Raw genomic sequence first — 20,915 nt, 5'->3', positions numbered from 1 at the left:
TGTAGGGACACATCCAATTTTTGTAACTGTTCTTGAACGAATATTACCTGAGGACTGTGGAATCTCGACCACGATGAAAAACTCAGACGGTTCAGTGATAAATATATATTGCGTACGCCTTTTGAAATAATCATAAATTTTGAAAAATGTCTGAACCGTAAGTATGCGGAATCTGCAATCTAGGGTGGGTATATGAGCTTCCTGATAAAGAACAACGTTGGCAACAAATCTAGGTAGCCCAAGGCATGACCGTAGAGCTTCTCTTTCTAAAAGTACCAGAGGTTTAATTTTGTAGGCCGGGCCACCGGAAAATATTACGCAGCCGAATTCTAATATGGGCCGAATATACATTTTATAGATCATCAGTAAAGTATCCCTGCGTAGTCCAGAGCGTCGGTGGCTGAGCCGGTGGAGCATACCTACGGCTCGTTCTGCATTTGTTTTAATATATTCAATGTGACTGTGCCAGGTGAGTTTGCCATCGTAAATGACACCAAGGTACTTGACTTCGTCAACTTGGGGAATGATTTCCTGTCGGTATTGTAAAGATATATGCACCTGTGCAGTTAATGGGAAAACTAATACCGCACTTTTGCTAATATTTAACGACAAACGTAACCCCTCTAGCCATGTTTCCAGCATTCCTAAGTAATTCTGCAACGACTGTTGTAGTGAATGTATATTTTTTGCGGACGTAAAAAATGCGATATCGTCGGCATAAACATAAACACGTACTTCCGTAGACAAAGGAATTGTGCTTAGCAAAATGTCAAATAATATAGGAGAAAGAACGGAACCCTGTATTTAATCGGGTATTTAATTTATTTAATTTATTAAGCGGTATTTAATCGAGAGAATTAGGATAAGCGCTAAGTTCAGGCTTCTTCTCTAGCACCTCGCTTGCACACACGAGGTCGTCGTCTTTGTCGTGAGCGTGGTTGGGCACAGATGGGGTCGCGGCATTTGCCCCCCTCCAGAAGGAGCATCGTCCCTATGCTCGGCTGGTAGCATCCGGTGTCCAGCGAACCAGAGAGTGTCCATGTCATTCAGAAAAATAAGGTTTCATGCGCACCGCGTGCACAGTCTCAGGCAGGTCCTTACGGTGCCGCAAGCTGGAGGGGCTGTAAGGAACGACTTCATAGTTGACGTTGCTAAGGCGTCGTAGAACCTTGTAAGGTCCGAAGTATCGGCGCAGAAGTTTCTCCGCGAGGCCTCGGCGGCGTACTGTAGCCCATAACTAGACACTCTGGCCGGGCTGATAGACGACGCATCCATGGTGTTTATTGTAAGGTAGGCAATCACGGTCTTGCTGGCTAGTTACGGGCGCGGGTTGTCTTGCTTCTTCGACGCGCTCTGTAAGATCTGCGGCGTCTGTCTCGGAATCGTTGGAATCATGATGAAGTATAGCATCCAGCATTGTTGTCACATCTCGATCGTCTCCAACATCCTGCGTCGAAAGACGTTTTCTGAAGCCGTAAATGTACGCCGATAGAAGGTTCTGACTTTCGACATAATCGGTTAACCTGGCGAGTATCACTCTTTCAAACAGCTTCCCGAGAGATGACGTAAGTGAGATTGGCCACAGGTTCTCAATAGTTTTCTGTTTTCCCGGTTTAGTGATTGGAGAGATTACGGTGGCTTCCTTCCACTGCTTTGGAGCCGTGCCAGTTTCCCCATATGCTCTTCTTGACGTAGTCGACGAGTCGTCCGAGTTGCTCAGTGCTGTGGTTGCGCAGCATTGCGTTGGTGATCCCGCCTTCTCCGGGGGCTGTGCTTTGTTTGATCTCCTGTGCCGCTGCCTATAGTTCCGCAACCGTAACGGGCTCATCTAGGGAGTTGTTTGTCGACCCTTTGTAACTGAGTGATTCGACGCTATCGCCCCCTGTTTTTATGCCTTTGTCCCCGAGCGCTTGGATCAGTTTATCGGTGTTACGTTTGTGTTCACCTACTAGGGTGCATATCATTCTCGCTGTTGCCGTCTTTGTAAAGTCAGGGCCTATCGTGCTGCGTAAGATAGCCCATGTCTTAGCAGTGGATAACGTCCCTCTGAGTGAATCGCAAAATTGTAGCCAATTTTCCGCTCACAGCTGTCTGGCATACTCATTTCCTTGTTCCGTTACAGTTGCTATTTTTGCATTAAGTTTTCCATTCAGTCTTTGGTTTTTTCAGCGCTTGGTTAACCTGTGCCGTCCCTCCCACAGGTGCAGCAGCTGCGGGTCGACTGCAGTGGTTTTCCCGTTAACGGATATGTTTCTTGCGGCTTTGTGCGCGACTTTGAGTTTCTTTACGCAGCCCTCGGCTGTGTTTGGGGATGCTGTGGACATTGGACATTTTCTGTACGCCGTCCATTTTGTGGCTTTGCTGAAGTGACTAGCACAAGAGTACACACGCGGCACAAAAGGGCGGCAAGGACAATCGAAAACTTCCAACTGGTGTTTATTACACAAAAGGTTATCAATATATGTTCTTGCACACTTGATCGGAAACTGTTGCACACGTGCAAGACAAGATGGTTATCACAAGCAGACAAGAGCGCACCATGGCGGGGGCAGGCCTTAAGGTGGTCACCCAGGGACAGTCCCCAGGAATTCAAATTCTGCGATAGCCGCTGTCTTAATGTTGAGTCTGGTGTTTTCCTATCCGTGCCTTGCTATTATTTCAGTTTTTCTCAAAGAGCGGCTGAAATTCACATTGGGAGCAATGTATCCCAAGGGAACCTTCTCTCTCTTTTTGAACTTTCTGATTGTGCTCTTGCAGTCTCTCGTTTAAGCACCTTCCTGTTTCTCTTTGTCGCCCTTTTGTGCCCCGTGTCTACTTTTGCGCTAGTCACTTCAGCATGGAATACCACCTAGCCCGGTCTCGCACCTTGCTTGTGACTTTGGCCTGTTTTGGTGAACGTTTGAGCCATGGTGCGGTCATTGAATAGCTAATAACAAAGTGGTCACTACCCAGGTTTTCGTCTAAATTCCTCCATTGCCCATCCGCCGTGTTAAGCGTGAACGTAAGGTCGGGGTAGGTGTACCCGTACACGCTATTTCCCAGTCTAGTGGGTGTTAGTGGGAGGGTTACTAGGTCTAGATCATATTCGTCTGTAACTTCAACCAGGCCTTTGCTTTCGGGCGCATCTCATCCGCATCCGCAATTGGCGCGGGGAGCGTTGAAGTCACCTGGGAGTACAAATTTGACTTTTCGTTTTAGGTAGCCCAGTGCGTGCTCAATAATTGCCGCAAAGTCTGGTCAACGTTCCTTGGGAAGGCTGTATTTGTTGCAAATAAAGGTCTTTGCTCTCCCTTTCTTCCATGTGTGTATTTCGATGATTTGGTGCTCGGTTGTGCATTGAGCGGCATAGTGTGAGCTCACCGCTATCCCTTTGTGCACTCATCTAGCAACCCACGGGTACTGCTGATTTCTAACTGTGTAGTAATCCCTGAGCATGACTGTACGCTTTTCTATTTTTTTGGAGGCATATAATATCAGGTTTGCTGATTTATTTATTTATTTATTTATTTATTTATTTATTTATTTATTTATTTATTTATTTATTGCAGGCATACTCATGGCCCACACGGCATTATTGAGGGTAGTGTACACACATTTCAATAAGATGTTACAAAAGGCAAATTGTAAAACGTCCCCATTAGTACAATATGAACACAGCAAGTCTGGGGGAAAATATGTAAGAATGCCATGCTTACAGGAAAAAGGAGGAAAAAGGAAATGGAACCAAAGCTATGGCACGCAATAATGTGTTGACAATTTCTTCTTAAATTTATCAAAGCCTTTCGAAAGTGCAATATCCCGTGGTAGCTCGTTCCAGTCCAACGATGTTTTTGGAATGAATGAACTCCTGCAGGATGTTGTACGGCACTGTAGCAACACCAACTTTGCATGGATGATCTAAGCGGAATGAAACATATGTTGGCGGCGTGAGTAACGTATCTTTAAGGGTGGAATTCATGTGGTAAATTTTAAAAAACAGACACACGCGTGATATTTTCCTGCGCATTGAGAAAGAGGTTAGTGACAATGTGTTTTGAACTTCTCTGACGCTGGACAAACAATCATAGTTACGGAAGATGAAACGTGCTGCTCTGTTCTGTACGGCTTCGAGGGCGTCGCTAAGAGAGTTTGTGAAAGGGTCCCATACTGAGTTAGCATATTCTAATTTGGAGCGGACAAGCGATTTGTACAGAAATTTAACAGGTGTCGGGGTTAATGAAAAATTTCCGTTTCAGATATCCAAGCATGCGATTAGCGGACGCGATGATAGCAATGATATGTGCCTTCCAAGCTAGGTTTCACGTTATAATGACGCCGAGGTATTTGTGAGACGTTACCGGTGTCAGCAGGGAAGTACCAATAGTGTAGGAAGTGAGGCACGAATTGACACAACGCGAAAAACGCATTACTTTGCATTTAGTCTCGTTAAGTGTCACCTTCTATTGCGAACACCAGTTAGATATAGTAGCCAAGTCTTCCTGGAGTAGTACAGGGTCATTAGTATTCTTTCTTTCCCGCTAAACCACACAGTCATCCGCAAAAAGTCGCAGTGTAGATGTTACGTTGTTAGGCAAGTCATAAATATATACATGAAACAGCCAGGGACCGATAACAGAACCTTGTGGGACGCCTGAGGTCGCAGGAACCGATGATGAGTTCATGCCGTTAGCATGCACGTACTGGAACCTGTTAGACAAAAAGCATTCAATCCGTCGAAGTACATTTTGGTCGATGTTAAGTTCACTTAGTTTGTGAAGAAACAAGCTGTGAGAGACTTTGTCAAATTCTTTGGAAAAATCTAAATATATACAGTCAACCTCACTGCCACGATCAAGTATGAAGTTAATATCATTTGTAAAATTTATTAGCTGTGTTTCACAAGAAAAGTGCTTTCTAAAACTATGCTGTACACGAGTGAAAAAGGATGATGACTCATGAAAGTTCGCTAGGGATGACAAGAAAACATGTTTCATTATCTTGAAAGGAATGCTGTGATACTGGCCGATAGTTGAGTGATAGGTGCTTGTCGCCTGATTTAGGGGGTGGAACCACCTTAGCCGATTTCTTCAGACTTGTGACCTCCCTGACAAGTCTGAAGGGATTGCTCAAATATTTTCGACAGTATGATGGAAAAATATACTTTAATGTTTTTCAGCCTTTTAGTGCTGATATCATCGGGACCACATGAAGAGGATAACTTTAAACGATCTATGATACTTACAATGCCTTCAAAGTCAGAACGAATGGAATCCATTGTAAATACGATATTGGGAGTAGAGTCTGGTAGTGATGCGCTAAAAGGGACAGAAAATGCATTAGCAAAAGTCTCATTAAGCAGTTTAGCACTGTCACTGTTAGGAATGGGATTTGATTGAGAATCCAGGAGAGAGATTGATGGCTCATCTCACCCATTAACAACGTTCCAGAATTTTTTAGTATCAGTTAAAAGAAATGATGGCAGTGTGACAATAAAGAAATGTTGTTTAGCATGTTTTAACGATTCTTTATAAGTGCCAACTGCGGCTCTTAGAGCTGACCAATGCTCCGATCCTCCGGACGTCCTCGCCCTGACATATAACCGCCTTTTTCGGTTCCCGAGGCGTTTTAAGGAGCGAGTGAACCATGGGGACCTATGATCAGTCGTGATGATTTTACGAGGGACGTGCAATTCGATTAATTCATGCAGTTTTTCTTAAAAAATGCACCAGTTGTCGTTAACAGATCGTTCGGCAAATGCCAGGACGAAATCGACAAGAAAAAGCCGGAAGCCATCATTAATTGAAGAAAAATTGCTTTAGCATAATTGTAAATGGTTTTCGTTTTATTTGGCGTTTTATTCGACGGTAAATTCAACGTGATGTGCAGTAAAGAATGATCACTTTGGCCTGGCAAGTATTTTACCTCGAAAACAAAATCTGGGGTGCTCGTTAGCAAAAGGTCTGATACATTAGAGCTGGTAGCTTTCGTCCTTGTCGGCTGGGTAACCATTTGTGTTCGCGAGAAGAAGGAGCAGTGGGCCGAAAAACTTGCCGACTCGGAAGATCCGTCACCGTCTACCGCAGGGCTAGACCAGTTAATGTTCGGGAAATTGAAGTCGTCAAAAATAAAAATGGGACGATCAGGAAACGTTGTTTCAATTATGTTCAGAATATCATGAAGGTCGTTATAACAGCCGACGGGCGTAGATGGTGTGCGGTAGCATGCACAAAATAAGAGAGCTTTATTGGTAATTGTAACCTGTACACATCTGAACTCCAATGTAGTATCAACACTAACTTCAAAGCATTCTAGATTGTCGGACACAGTGATTAATACACCACCGCCGCGACCAAAAGAACGGTCACAGCGTAATTCACGGTAACAACACTAATGGCCGAATTGATGTGTCTGTAGCGCTGCCGCTCTTCTTTGGAAAGAGCGGCAGTTCCAGTGTCATATCTCAGCGCTGTGTTCGGTTCTGGGCGTTTTACTGGCCATTGTTGATTTCGCTTTCGACTTCCGTCGAGTCTGAGATTATACATTTCTTGGCTTTCCTAATCGACGGTGTGTTGGGGTTGCTATTTGCTCTTTTACGCAGTGGCCTTTATCGGGCTAGCGTTTCTTCTACGTATCCTTTAAGTCCCTCTAAATCAGCGTTGTTCTTGGAAGTTTTGGATGCTTTGCATCTGTTGTACTAGGAGTTGCAGTGTTTTGACCGTAGAGGGCGCCGCTTTCGTGTGTTCTTGTTGTTGTGCCGCATGTGTGGGTTTTGCTTGTGCCACCTTAAATTTGAGTTGTCTTTCTGAGTGTGGCGATTTCCAGCATAAGTTCCAGCCTAAGACTGAAGCACTGTACGGGCGCCTCTTGTTATAATGACTGTTCAAACATAAATATAATATCAGCTTGAAAAAGTACTCAATGCACACAATTATCGATTACCACTCGCAGACGTCGGCACCAACCTCTTCATCCGTTTATCGATCTTCAATGCAGTGACTCGGCCCCATCGAGACCCTCTCCACTTTAGTGTGCTCCTCGCCCTTTTCTGTCAATTAGATAAGACAAGCCACTCAGTGTAGGCAATGTTATTCGTTTTTCAAGCAAACATAAGTGGCCTCCTATGAAGGAGGAGAGCGTTTGGTTGGTCTCTTCAGACAACCCTGCGGGTGACCACGCGAAGCTTGCGTTGGCGGTTACGCAAATTTGACGCCAGGAGATTTGAATAAAACATTTTGGAATAGTTTCACGTTATAGCGCCCCTTATGTCATAAACTTCGCAGAATGCTAGTGGTTAACGTGGATGTATGCAGAAAATAAGTTTTTTTTGTGCGTGGCATGTAACCATTTTAGTAGAAGAATGACTGCAGGTCAAAATTGTAGACAAGCTCAGTGCATAAAGACGGCGTCATGTTTAGATGACACACGTGACCAGTCAGCTTCAGCAATCGTCTGCAAGAATATATTTTTGTGAAATATAGCTTTAGTTAACGTTGTGTTTAATTGCAGGTTAAAGTTCTCGCAAAAAGGTGCTTCAGAGTAATGATGTGCGATATGAGGTCAAACAACGAAAACTTGTGGGGGACACAAGAAAGGTTGGACAAAGAGTGGTCAATGAGCGAGCCTAAAAATACTTTTTTTTTTTGGACACGCCGTCATTCTCTGGAATCTACGGGACACCAGTTGTGGGGAGCGTACATACAACCACGTCCAAGCTCTGTCGACAAACCGTACGGCGCCCAGCGACCTAGGAAATCTCAAGACGGACAAATTTCGAGTAGCAGAAAAAGGCACCCCGCGAGGCTCAGTTATATCGCTCCTTCGGTTTAACATCGGTATGCCGAAACTCCCGAAGGTTCTTGATAAACTAGGCGGCATACGGCACTCCTTGTATGCCGACAATATAACAATCTGAATTCGAAGCGGCTCCCCGGAACAGCACCAGGACGCCCTCCGCGAAGTCGTAGACTACCCCAACGCTGACCTAAAAAATTGCGGACTTCTCTGCGCACCGGAGAAATGTGAACTCCTGGTACTTAAAATCCGAACTCGAGGAAGATCCCCAGTATGTAAAATTACGGAATCGGGAGTCTCTCTTGATGGCGTCCCTATCCGTCAAATCGACTCTCTCCGGATTCTTGGCCTAAACATCCCAAAAGACGGCTCAGGAGTCAGAACACTACGGAAGCTTCAGGCTACCGATACTCAAGTGGCACACCTTGTAAACCGCGCAGCCAACAGAAGAAGCGGTATGACAGAACAAGATACCGTCTGCACCATCCAGACAGTCCGAGGGACTCCGACGCTAAGCGCAGAAGCGGACGCCTAAGACCTGTGCTCTAAAACAGCTCAGCAGGGAAGCGCGCGGACGCCGCGTTGCTGATTGCTGCCGCAGCTGATCGCTCCGATCTACGCTGTATGGTCAAGGTCACTTCCCTTTCCTTGTGTTCACCCCTGTGGCCCTGTAACGTCATTCCGGAGCCATCGCAGAGCTCCGACAACGCAAGTACCTCTTCCATGTAGGCGCCCGGCGCCAACGTTGCCCGGCGCCACGTCTCCCCTCACCCCCCTCCGTCACCCCCATCACCTCCCTGCCCTGTGCTTCTTGTTTTCCATCTGTGTCCACTCTCCGCACCTCCGCGGCAAGACAGCGGTGCTTTCGAAGTATGGGAAGCCTCGCCGAGGAGAGCGACGCAATGGTAGCCATGCGAGCGAAGATTTCGCTTTTCGATCCATCCTTGAGGCGAGGGTCAAAGGTTGCCAGATATTCCGGCGCCAACGAGAGAAGCGAGCGTATCAACGTCGAGTGCCAACTTTAGTCGGTTCGGTTACCGTCCCTTTTCAGAGCTCTCTCGACTTTGCTTCTCTGAGCCGCGCGCGCGTGCTGTTTAAGTTGAGAGCAGTGATCTTAAGTGTATGGATGGATATTATGAGAATCCCCATTGAAAAGGGGCGATGCTTAATGCCACCACGCTCGTAATTTGCCTCCTGCTCTATACTAGGCTCTAAAACTCGCGGCTTGTGTTAACCAACCATCGAACCTGAAGGAATATATACTGCCTTAAAAACTAGTTTCTTTGCATACCTTGTGTTCCCTGTCTTTACGCCAGGAGTACTTCAGCTTCTCTACCACTGGTTCATTAAGTTTTCTTTCCTCTACTATAGACAGCTTAAATACCTCTTCATTTACCTCTGGATGAACGCTGCAACATGCTAATAACACGTGTCCTGCTGTCTCTGTGCTATTTTCACGCCGCTAAGCACATATTGCCGTAATTATTAAAAATTTCTCCTGGAACACAGTGCTCTCAGACATACTAATGAGACGTCGAACAGTACTTCATTGCCCTTTAAATCATTATAAACCATTTGTCGTATGATTCTTTCTTTTTTGCTGTTTCATGTAGTTTCAGGGCTGGCTTACTTCTCCATCGCGCCTATATAGTGTGCTGTTTCCGCAATTCTAATTTCACGTTTAACTCCCATTTTCTGGTCCCTTTGCACGTCTTTAACGTGGACAGCACTTTTAACGTGGAAGGACTTTCACTAACAGTTTCCAGGTTCATTCCTTTTTTTTCGCTGCGAGTCGATGTTTTTCCTTTATAGGTACTTCCTATCCTTAGTTTCCCATCTAATTTTCTTCAAATTCCTCAGTTGTTTTTCAAAACAGATTTTGCTTTGTTCCTTTCGTGCACCGAAGGACGCCCAGACCGCGTCTCCTTGTACCTCACGCGCTTCATTCGTATAGTCTCTGAAGCCAGCCTTGTAAAAGCTTTAGTCTAGTTTGCGCTTCGGATTTTATACGCAACGGCGAATTTCGATGCGCAAGTCCAGAAGCCAGGACTCCTTTCCACGCGCCTCGGTTTAACTTATACCGACCGCTACACTTGTCCTCCGCCATAGCACTCTATATCTAACCACAGCCGCAGTTGTCTTTTTATGCGAAGCATATTACTAGAGCTCAACCCAGCTCCTCAGGCGCGGCGGTGTCGCCTTCAATGACCTTTGACCCCATGCCATACCACGTGACACCGTGACGTCACGACAGAGGAGAAACGGGGCTCCAACTCGCGCCGTCGCTCGCGGCGTCGCGGCGGTATATAAGCAGCTGCGCTTGCCTCTGCTAGACACACACGAGGTAAGATGCCTCCTGGAGACATTCTAGGTGGCTTTGGCTCACCTCCTGCAAGATGGGCTAGGTGGGAATCAAACCAGGGTCTCCGGAGTGTGAGACGGAGACGCTACCACTGAGCGATGCTTCAAAGCGGTACAATAGCGCCTCTAGTGAATGCGGTGTTGCCTTAGAAACGAGCTGTTTCTAGGCGTGCGTCGCTTGCTCAGGCGCACACTTCGTTGCCGCGCCGAACGCTGCGTTGCTCGACGCTCGCCGCATCCAATGCGGGGCGCGTTGTCGCTGCGCGTAGCCCATTGTCTTACACCCCTTGGCGGGTCGACGGGAACGCTGTCGCGTTCCACTCTTGAAGGCGAAGCAGAGTAACGCACGAGTTGTTTCTTCGTCTAGCCGAACCAAATATAGCCAAGCAACAGCAGTTCACGAGGCTAAACAGTGGTTCAACAACTAAAATAAAGTTTAGTATGCTTCGCATCCTGGGCTTAACCTTAGCTAAGCCACAGCCATTTTTTTTTCGCATGGAGCACATGTGCTTCTGTAAGAAGGTGGCATGATATTAAACCGGCTAATCAATAGAAAACAATTGCCTGGCATAGACTGAACATCTATCGAGCACCGCGGATGTGATGTCCCGCCTTCCTCTCTCTCCTTTCCCGGCGCCTACCTGCTCCCTCGCTCGCTTCCTTGCAACCGCTGCGCATGCGCACTTGTTACATGCTCTGACGTCACCACAGGAGAGGGCGCGTAAGGTGCGCTTCGTGCGCTGCTCGCTAGGGGGCTACGCCCCGCCAGGCGACGCGCGCTGCTCTTCCCCCACGCCCTCCCTCCCTTCTCGCCCGCATATCGTGCCAGGCAAAAGGCTTTCACTCGCTTAACCTAAAGACCACCAACGCCCAGGTGCGAGTGCCACTAAGAGATACCTAAGTCAAAGATTAGCGTCGCCTACCATTTCTTTTATAGATTCATCAAAGCAAACCTTCTATTTTCGCAGCAATGCCAACTTATGTACCATGCTTTAGGCAGGGGTGGGTCATAGAGAATACTAACACCGAAAAGAATGAAAATAAGAATTTAAAACATCACACACACAGGCCAGATCGTGGTCTGGACATTAAACAATGTTTGCAATGAAAGAAGTTGAAACGACTGGGAACGGCAACACACCCTTCAAGAATTACTGCGGATACATGCGGCACGTTCCACAGGCTATCAAGCAGTTGCATAACAGGTGATTCAAGAAGGCATAACTCTAGCACCTAGGGCAAGCATAAGAGGATGTTGCATCTTGGTTTAACATACATGAAACGGCAGCTCACAAGTACTACGTCCATAGTAAAACACCACTGAAGTCATCATTCTAAAACACTGAAGTTCCCGAAACTGGCACGAAATAACTGAATCAATGCAAAACCAAAGTGGCAAAAATAGCTCATTAGAAAATCCAGAATCAAAGAGAACAATGTCGCGCGCGTTCACCGGATTCAAGTAGCAGTGTACGTGTTCGACACAGCAGGCGCACAAGAACAAAGCAGCTAAATAACGTGACAGACAAGGAGCACTTTGAGATCCTAACTGCAGTCTGAGTTCAAGTTACTTCCACAGAACAAACATGAAAAACGCCAATAACTACGATAGCATTTCACGAGGTACCGATGAAGAAAAATAGGGTGCGCGACAACTGGAAAGGTAAAACAAATGCTAGTTCTGTTTCTTTTGCATCCCTCGGCACCTCGCTACTAGCAAATGAAATGACGCGTGCACCCCGGCTAATGCACAGCTTTCGCGCGACGCTTCCGCGATAGGTGGGACTGAAGCCCAGTGCGTCTGTCTTCAGAAGGCTCTTCACAGACAGTGGGCCAGTCGATCTGCGGCTGCGACGCGCAACCAAAGGCATCGCAGAACTCTCCGATGTGCCGAATGGACTCCGACAGGCTCAGCCCATCATCGTCGTAGTTCAAGTCGAGAGCCTGACACGAGTGGTGCAGGACAAAAAGCATGAAGAATACTTGACTAGCCGAAAGGTGGTAGTAGCCGAACGCCAGCGCCCTCCGGTGCCAACCCGGAGCTGCAACGGCGCGGGCCGTGGATTGCAGCGACAGCAGAGCGTGCTTCAGATCGGGGGCCAGGTCGCGTCCGAGGATGTCTCTCATACAGTACGCGTGAAAGAACAGTTTTTCACCAGTCTTGAAATCCCAGTTCTTTCTGTCGATCAGCGCGTCCCAGAGAGCGTCGGCGAGCAGGACGCCGAGCACAGTGGCATTGTTCACAGCGGCGCCGTTGACTCGGGTGCGGTTGCCTCTGCGGGTGGCGTTGAAGTTGAGGAGCGTATAGACGCCGGCCGAGATGACGATATGACTGCCCGCTCTGCTGACAAACGCCTGGAACAAGTTATGTCGGAGCCTGTGCAGCCCTGAGAGACCCCGCGCCGCGTTGATGCGTCACACCTGAAAGAGTGAAAACAAACTTCCTCAGAGCACCGGAGGGCGACGGTATCGTTCTTGTATCTGTTAAAATGTTCTGTTATTCTCTCGTGCTGCCGCTGCGCCGCCCAACTTACACCTCCCGGCTTCACGTAAGCCATTTTAACGCGATAGCGTTAAGGAGCTCGTGTCGCAGAAAAGCCGGTGTCGTCGGCGTCGGGTGTCGGCGTCGGCGGCGTTGACCGTGAGCGATAAATCACGGCAGGCTTTTCATAAATAAAAAGCAACTTCCAAGAATGGCCCGGTGGGAATCGAACCCAGGTCTCCGGAGTGTGAGACAGAGACGCTACCACTCAGCCACGAGTTCGATGCTTCCAAGCGGTGCAAACGCGCCTCTAGTGAATGCGGTGTTGCCTTCGAAACCAGCCGTGGAAAGTTATACTGCGGTGTATATCGGTAATTATGAACATGTAACGTACAGAAGTCACAATTACACGAGTTGCGAAGTGCGTTTCCGCTGCATTTCTTTTGCGCTTTCCGCACATGCAGAGCCATCTTGCGGCAAACACAGAAGACCCCCTCCTCTCAATGTACGGCGCTGCCCCGACAGGAGGCGCGCCGCGCGCGCATTGGGACCGCTGCCAGGCGCGTCGCGGGACTCCCTCTCCCCTGACGACGCTTCGCCGTGCTTCCGGTTTAGATTACTATCTATCTCTCTGCGCGTGCCGATCACGACGTTTGGCTGGCGCAGATCGTTTTCCCTCCGAGACACCGAGTTCTTTGGTTCGTTTCGTTCGCTCAGGCGCACGTTTCGTTGTCGCGCCGAACGCTGCGTTGCTCGACGTTCACCGCGTGATAGGTGGGCGCTAAGTCCGATGCGGGGCGCATCGTAAGTGATTGCTGTGCCGTAGCGCATTGTCTTATACCCCTTGGCGGGTCGACGGGAACGCTGTCGCGTCCCACTCTTGAAGGCGAAGCTTAAGCGTCCTCCAATTTTAACGCGATAGCGTTAAGGAGCTCGTGTCGCAGAAAAGCCGGTGTCGTCGGCGTCGGGTGTCGGCGTCGGCGGCGTTGACCGTGAGCGATAAATCACGGCACGCTCTTCATAAATAAAAAGCAACTTCCAAGATTGGCCCGGTGGGAATCGAACCCAGGTCTCCGGAGTGTGAGACAGAGACGCTACCACTCAGCCACGAGTTCGATGCTTCCAAGCGGTGCAAACGCGCCTCTAGTGAATGCGGTGTTGCCTTCGAAACCAGCCGTGGAAAGTTATACTGCGGTGTATATCGGTAATTATGAACATGTAACGTACAGAAGTCACAATTACACGAGTTGCGAAGTGCGTTTCCGCTGCATTTCTTTTGCGCTTTCCGCACACGCAGAGCCATCTTGCGGCAAACACAGAAGACCCCCTCCTCTCAATGTACGGCGCTGCCCCGACAGGAGGCGCGCCGCGCGCGCATTGGGACCGCTGCCAGGCGCGTCGCGGGACTCCCTCTCCCCTGACGACGCTTCGCCGTGCTTCCGGTTTAGATTACTATCTATCTCTCTGCCCGTGCCGATCACGGCGTAGATCGTTTTCCCTCCGAGACACCGAGTTCTTTGGTTCGTTTCGTTCGCTCAGGCGCACGTTTCGTTGTCGCGCCGAACGCTGCGTTGCTCGACGTTCACCGCGTGATAGGTGGGCGCATCGTAAGTGATTGCTGTGCCGTAGCGCATTGTCTTATACCCCTTGGCGGGTCGACGGGAACGCTGTCGCGTCCCACTCTTGAAGGCGAAGCTTAAGCGTCCTCCAATTTTTTGCACTACTGCTGGATCGTCGTACATACACTGATATGATAGGCCTATACTGTCGCAGCCATGTACCTGGGTACGCACGACTCAAAACGCGTCGACGCCTTGAATTTCGGATTCACCGAGAGTTCTGTACAGCGCGCGCGCGCAGGAGAGCGTGGCTGTACTTACGAGGAGAGGTGCGTATTTCTCTGGCACAATGCACGGCTTGCGAATGCGGTGCCGAGGGTACTCGAGGACTGCGATAAAATAGCCCTGAAATTCGTAATGTAATTTTGTTGGGAAAACGCTCGGTATGTGTAACAATATACGCACGGCTCCTTCTTCGCCTCGATATCAGCTTCGCTAGATGATCGTTTTTTCTTCTTTTGCACAGAATCTTTTTTTTTTCACCATCAGGTAAGCAGGAAAAGCCCTGGCAATTTTCGCTTACATCTAATATCACGTACTATAGAAATGTGCTAATTAGGCCTCCTGATATACACGGTGCGATAATAATCGGGCTCACTAATATGCATTTAAGACAATCAAGAGTTGTTGAACAAGGATTGCCGCTGAAGTGCAGCTTTGGGCCAAGCAACATGTCTTGTCGGATGACTGTTGATTACTTCAAGCCTACGTGTACGTAGTGAACTTCTGTCCTCATTAATCGTCATTTGGATAATGCTCACCTGAAAATGGAAATCGCGGAATTCCAGCACGTTTTCGAAGTAGTTATCGCTGGCGTCGGGCAGGTGGTGCGAGTACGGTGACGTCATGTCCACGGCCAATACGACGCGAACGCCTCGCACCACCCTGCGAACCTCGCTCGAGTTTAGGTATGCGGAGAAGGTGACTTGAGCATCCGCAAGCACGGCGTCGGCGACTCTGTGGAATAACTGCAGCACGACAGCGTCTCGTTCGGGACTGGTCATCTGCTGCGTCAGCAACACGTCCCAGAGTGGAAACAGTTTCACGATCTCCTCACCACAGAAAGCCGCCCGGGCCACTAGGCTAGCGGCCGCGTCCATATTTGTGATTTCTCGGGCAAACATGGACCACGCCGTATGGACAGAAAAGTAGACGAGCGCCGCAGCCTGCACGGTGGCGTCCTTGTCGACGAGCACTTCTACGATGCCCACGATATTGGAGGGATCCTCCAGGCCAATCAGTGGGAAGGTTCTCAGAATTACCTTCCACGAGGACATGTCTGCGTTGGGAAACGCTTCGTCCAGGAGGGAAAACTTGCCCGTGTAGATATTCTCGTCGAAAACATTGCGTGCGGCTTGCAATCGCGCAATCAAAGCTGTCAAGGCGGCGCGAGTAAGGTTAAGACCCGTATAACTGTTCGCGCTGTCGAACATGACTTCCGTGAACTCTGTGGGATAGGAAGTGCCGGCAGCCAGTATGTGTGGCGCGGCTAGAGCGGCGATGACGAACAGCGTTTCGTTCCTTTCGTGCCACCGTACGCTGTCAGCTCTGAAGACGCTGAAGATGTAGTACCGGAAGTGTAGCAGACCGACGAGTTTGATCAGGTCCACGGCGTGCGGCGAGATCGTTCCCGACCAGCGCCGCAACAGGTCGACGACGGCTTTCACCGCGTGCTCCGCGGTGAACAGATTGCCGACGGCCGAGGCAAGGCAGCTCTCGTGGTGCATCCTGAGGATGTCGCTGACGGGCGAGCGCAGTTTGCCCTGAAGAGTCGGGTGAAGCACGGACGAGGCTAGCGCGCGCTCCACGATCGCCTGGCGGTCCACCTTGTTCTTCTTGTAGCAGGCGTATCCGATGAAGTTGTTGCAGGGGTCCACCGTCAGGTTGGACAGCATGATTATCGTTCCGATAGCTTCAGGGCAGCAGAAAGGCGGGACCTCAGGGCCCGGCTTGGACGAAGTGCCTATGATGGCGCGCACCAGGGCCCACAGGAGCGCCGCGAAGCCGAATAGAAACAGCGGTGTGAGCAGAATCAAGCACGCAACGAAAACTTGGTGACCGTGGGTGCACGAGGCTTCGTCACCGGGCATTTCATTGGGAAGCCCCTAAGAAAGCAAGGATTCGACGGAACGTTCAAGCTTCTTCTTCTTCTTCTTCTTCTTCTTCTTTGGGTCGTGGCAAGTACCAAAGATGCCGCAGTTACCGTTGTAGGACGCGGCAGTCTATGAAATGGCGAAAAGGAAGTTCCGTTATCACGCCTGCCCATATAAATTTAACTAGATTACTTTGGGTGTCTGGACATAAGGGATTATCCGTGAACGAAATGGCTGAAAACGTCGCGAGAGCGGCCCTCAGTGGCCCTGTCCTATCATTAATTACTTCCTACATCAGCTTACTTAACTACTGCTAGATTCAGTAGATATGCAATTGCTCAAGACATCTTGAACCCAACTACAGCAGTTTTTCCCGAATATCGACACGTCCTATCCCCTCGCCACAAAAATTCCTTTACCACCAGAAAAACTGAAGTGATGTTTACCTGATTAAGTTGGCAAACACCATTATTACATATTTATTATAACAGGGCTGGCCTGCGCCCTCCTCTCTGTGCCCAATCTGTGCAGAGGATGAGACCATAGATAATTTTAAATGCAAAGCACTTCATGGGCAACATTTGCCACTTTCACAGCATTTATCTAGCCGCCTTGGTCTTGGTGCTCTCATGGTCGTTCCGTGAACTTGATAAGTACGAAAATTGGCATAGTATGACAAGAGCGTATGATGAACATAAATGATAGGCATGACATGAATATCATGACATGCGTGTCATCTAGGCCATGAAACAGCCGCCTACGCCTTGGTGCTCTCATGGTCGTTTCGTTAACTTAATCGGTAGGCTTGCAGCGCACTGGTTCGCATAACATCGATTTCCATAGGGCGTGGGATCTGCCGCCTTTTTCATTATCTTCCCTTTTTATTATCTCCTCTTAGAATAAGAATTTCTTTTATTGAAGGCGGGTTAATAAATTAAAGTCTAGATTTTTCTGCGTGCCAATACCATGATGTGATTATGAGGCACGCCGTAGTGGGGGACTGCGGGTTAATTTTGACCACCTGACTTCTTTAATTAATGGGCATATAATGAAAAGTACAAGGGCGTTCTTTTGCGTTTCGCCCTCATCGAAATGCGGCCGCCACGGCCGGGATTTGATACCGCACGCCCTCCGGTTTAGCAGCAGAACGTCAAAACCACTACGCCGCGACAAGAGGTGGGCAAATGCCCTCATTTTTTTTTTCCTCCCTCACCCTCACTATGCCAGTGTCCTTCTCACCTCACCATTAGATTGAAAATTTTGACCGCCCTTCCTCACCCTCCATCCTCACCTATAAAAAAGTTATCCGCCCTCCCCAACCTCACCCTCTCGCTGAAAAGGCTACCGTCATTCTCTTACCATACGTTTTATACAATTTCAGTAAAACCATCTGCTTGATCCGCGAGCTTAGTTTGCAACACTGGTTGTCTAGTGCCATTCCTATTGTCAAAGCGTGCTACACTTCTTTCATTATAGGCGCTTGAACATAGGTCAGCAAAATAAACGGAGCTCACTCAGACTCACTCACAAATTATATATATATTGTAGCGGGTAATATGCATGTGGCACTGTAGTTGTAGTGGGTAATATGCATGTGGCACTGTGCGGACTGCCACCGCTGCGGCGCGAGACACGAGCGCGGGTTGTTGGTGCGAAGCGCTAGGACTCGTATCTAGAGCTACCTGCGATCCCTCGAACGAGCTACATAAACCCCACTTCATTTGGTGGAGCTGCGGGGTAACCTCAAAAACTGGAACTCCGAAGCCGGACGCTACCGACTGCTGCGACCATGCCTGACGAAACCACCCAGGAAGATGCACCCCAGCCTCCGACGGTCATCGTTTCCGGTGCATTGCGCCAGCGTGATCCTGCCATCTTTAGCGGCACCGATGATCATGACGTGGAGGATTGGTTGTCATCTTACGAAAGGGTGAGCCAGCATAACAAGTGGGACGACGTCACAAAGTTGCACAATGTGCTGTTTTACTTAACCGGCGTGGCGAACCTCTGGTTCCGAAACCACGAACACGATTTCACAACGTGGAGCAGATTCAAGACAAGTTTCACAGAAGTGTTCGGGCGCCCCGCTGTGCGCAAGCTTCGCGCAGAACAACGCTTACGGGGGCGCGCGCAACATCACGGTGAAACGTTCACAAGTTACATCGAAGATGTCATTGACCTGTGTAAGCGCGTGAATCCGTCAATGGCGGAACAGGACAAGATAAAACACATTATGAAAGGCATTGATGAGGACGCATTTCAAATGTTGCTAGCGAAGGATCCGCGTACGGTGGCCGAAGTTATCAACTTGTGCCAAAGTTTTGACGAGCTACGGAAACAACGCATCTTAGCTCGGCGCCCACCGCCTACGGAAGATTCGTTAGCAGCATTGGTTATTGGCGACAACCGCGCAACTTTGCTGACGCAAATAAAAGAATTTGTGCGCGAGGAGGTCGCGCGACAGCTCTCGATTTTGCCGACCACGGAGAAGCCTTCTCAATATTTGGCTCCAGCGATCCGACAGGTAATTCAAGAGCAAGTGACCGAAGCTCTTCCACCTCCGTGTCAGCCGGCTCCCGTGGCCGCGCCTCTGACGTATGCTGAAGCCGCTGCACGGGCGCCTCGTCTGCCGGGATTCTCTCCTCCGCCTTCAGCGCCTCTCCAGCCGGTGTTCTCTCATCCGCCCTCGCCTCGCCAGCAGGTCGCTCCCTTTTTCAGCGCACAGCAGCAAGGCACAAATCCTTGGCGTACTCCTGACAACCGCCCAATATGCTATGCCTGCGGTACACCGGGGCATGTAGCGCGCTTCTGCCGCCGGCGCTTGCCGGCCTTCGTGGGCACCGCGCGACCACCCAGCTCCGGATTCCGACCATACCGTATGCCTCAGCGACCACCATCGGAAGTCTACGCTGCTGATGACATACCAGCACCGCAGTCACAGCTCTACAATACTCGTCGCTCGCCTTCCCCTCGTCGGCGCTCACTCTCACCCATGCGTCGTAGGCCCAGTGCCAGTACTACTGAGGCGGAAAACTGATTTCCGCAGTTCCTGAGGCACGAACTGCGTCATCGTCGGAACATCAAAGTCCTCGTTTTTCCCCCGCTAACGTTATTGAAGTGTCTGTTGATAGCATCAAATGTCTTGCCCTCGTCGATACAGGTGCTGCTGTATCTGTGATTAGTGAGAAACTTTGCCGTAAATTACGGAAAGTGACCATGATGCCTTCGGTATTATTGCTTAGAACAGCCAGTGCACAGCAAGTTCAGCCAGTCGCTATGTGCACTGCCAGGGTGTTGATTCGAGACATTTTGTATCCGATTGATTTCTTTGTGCTAACTTGTTGCTCCCACGATGTGATTCTCGGTTGGGATTTTCTGTCGCGCCATCACGCCGTCATTGACTGTGCACGTGCTGAGGTTCAGTTCTCCGTTCTGTGCGATATGCCATCTCACGACGTTAAAGTTCATGATGTTACCAGGATCTGTGTAGCTTCCGATACTGACCTTCCCCCTCACAGCGCGGTATTTGTCCCTCTTTCATGCGCATCGCTTGCCGAAGCGACGGTCATGTTTTCACCCGCTGCCGTCTTCATTCGCCGCCAGCCTATATTGTTGCCTTTCGCTCTCCTCACGGTGCACCATGGGGCTGCAGAAATACTGATTTCTAACCCAAATTCGTACACTTTGGCTTTGCACTGTGGCGAGACTATTGGTACCATCCAGACTGTGGACGCTGACGTTATTGTGCATTTCCCTGTTCCCGACGACGTGGATACTGCCAACGTAACAGCACTGGCACCCCATGTGCCATCTAACCGAGTACCACCGGATGTTTTTTGTCGCTCTATTGCCGCTGACCTCGAGCCGACACAACGTGAGCGGCTTATTACTCTTTTAAATGATTTTCACGCCTCTTTTGACTGCAACCAAGCATCATTAGGCCGCACAAGTACCGTCTCTCACCACATTGATACGGGACATCACGCACCATTACGCCAGCGTCCGTACCGCGTGTCATCCACCGAGCGTCGTGTCATCGCCGAGCAAGTTGAAGACATGCTTGAACGTGGTGTTATCAAGCCATCCTGCAGCCCTTGGTCATCCCCTGTAGTACTCATTAAGAAAAAAGATGGCTCGATTCGTTTCTGTGTGGACTATCGTCGCCTCAACAAGATTACACGAAAAGATGTCTATCCTCTACCGCGCATAGATGACGCCTTAGATTGTCTTCATGGTGCCGAATTCTTTTCTTCTTTGGACTTGCGATCGGGCTATTGGCAAGTGCCAGTGGATGAATCCGACCGCTCCAAGACAGCTTTTATTACGCCTGATGGCCTGTATGAGTTTACCGTAATGCCATTCGGCCTCTGCAATGCACCCGCGACATTCGAAAGGATGATGGACAATCTTCTACGAGGCCTCAAATGGAAGACATGCTTATGTTATTTAGACGACGTGGTAGTTTTCTCCCCTGATTTCACCACTCACCTCTCTCGTCTACGCGAAGTCCTTACTTGCCTTACCACCGCCGGCCTTCAACTTAACTTGAAAAAGTGCCGCTTCGGAGCCCGCCAGCTGACCATACTTGGC

General features: G+C 49.3%; 1 protein-coding gene across 1 annotated transcript; it reads right to left on the bottom strand.

The window, feature by feature from the left end:
* Positions 1 to 11,159: 11,159 nt before the first annotated feature.
* LOC135912362 (uncharacterized) lies at positions 11,160 to 16,364 on the bottom strand. Its single transcript, XM_065444793.2, has 2 exons — positions 14,994 to 16,364; positions 11,160 to 12,552 (listed from the first exon to the last, which is right to left on the bottom strand). Exons 1-2 carry the CDS (start codon positions 16,320 to 16,322, stop codon positions 12,547 to 12,549), a joined length of 1,335 nt encoding a protein of 444 aa, XP_065300865.1. The 5' UTR covers positions 16,323 to 16,364; the 3' UTR covers positions 11,160 to 12,546.
* Positions 16,365 to 20,915: the final 4,551 nt, after the last annotated feature.

Source organism: Dermacentor albipictus, chromosome 5 (assembly GCF_038994185.2).
Source record: "Dermacentor albipictus isolate Rhodes 1998 colony chromosome 5, USDA_Dalb.pri_finalv2, whole genome shotgun sequence".
NCBI classification, from domain to species: Eukaryota; Metazoa; Arthropoda; class Arachnida; order Ixodida; family Ixodidae; genus Dermacentor; species Dermacentor albipictus.
This window is presented reverse-complemented; position numbering and strand designations above follow the sequence as displayed.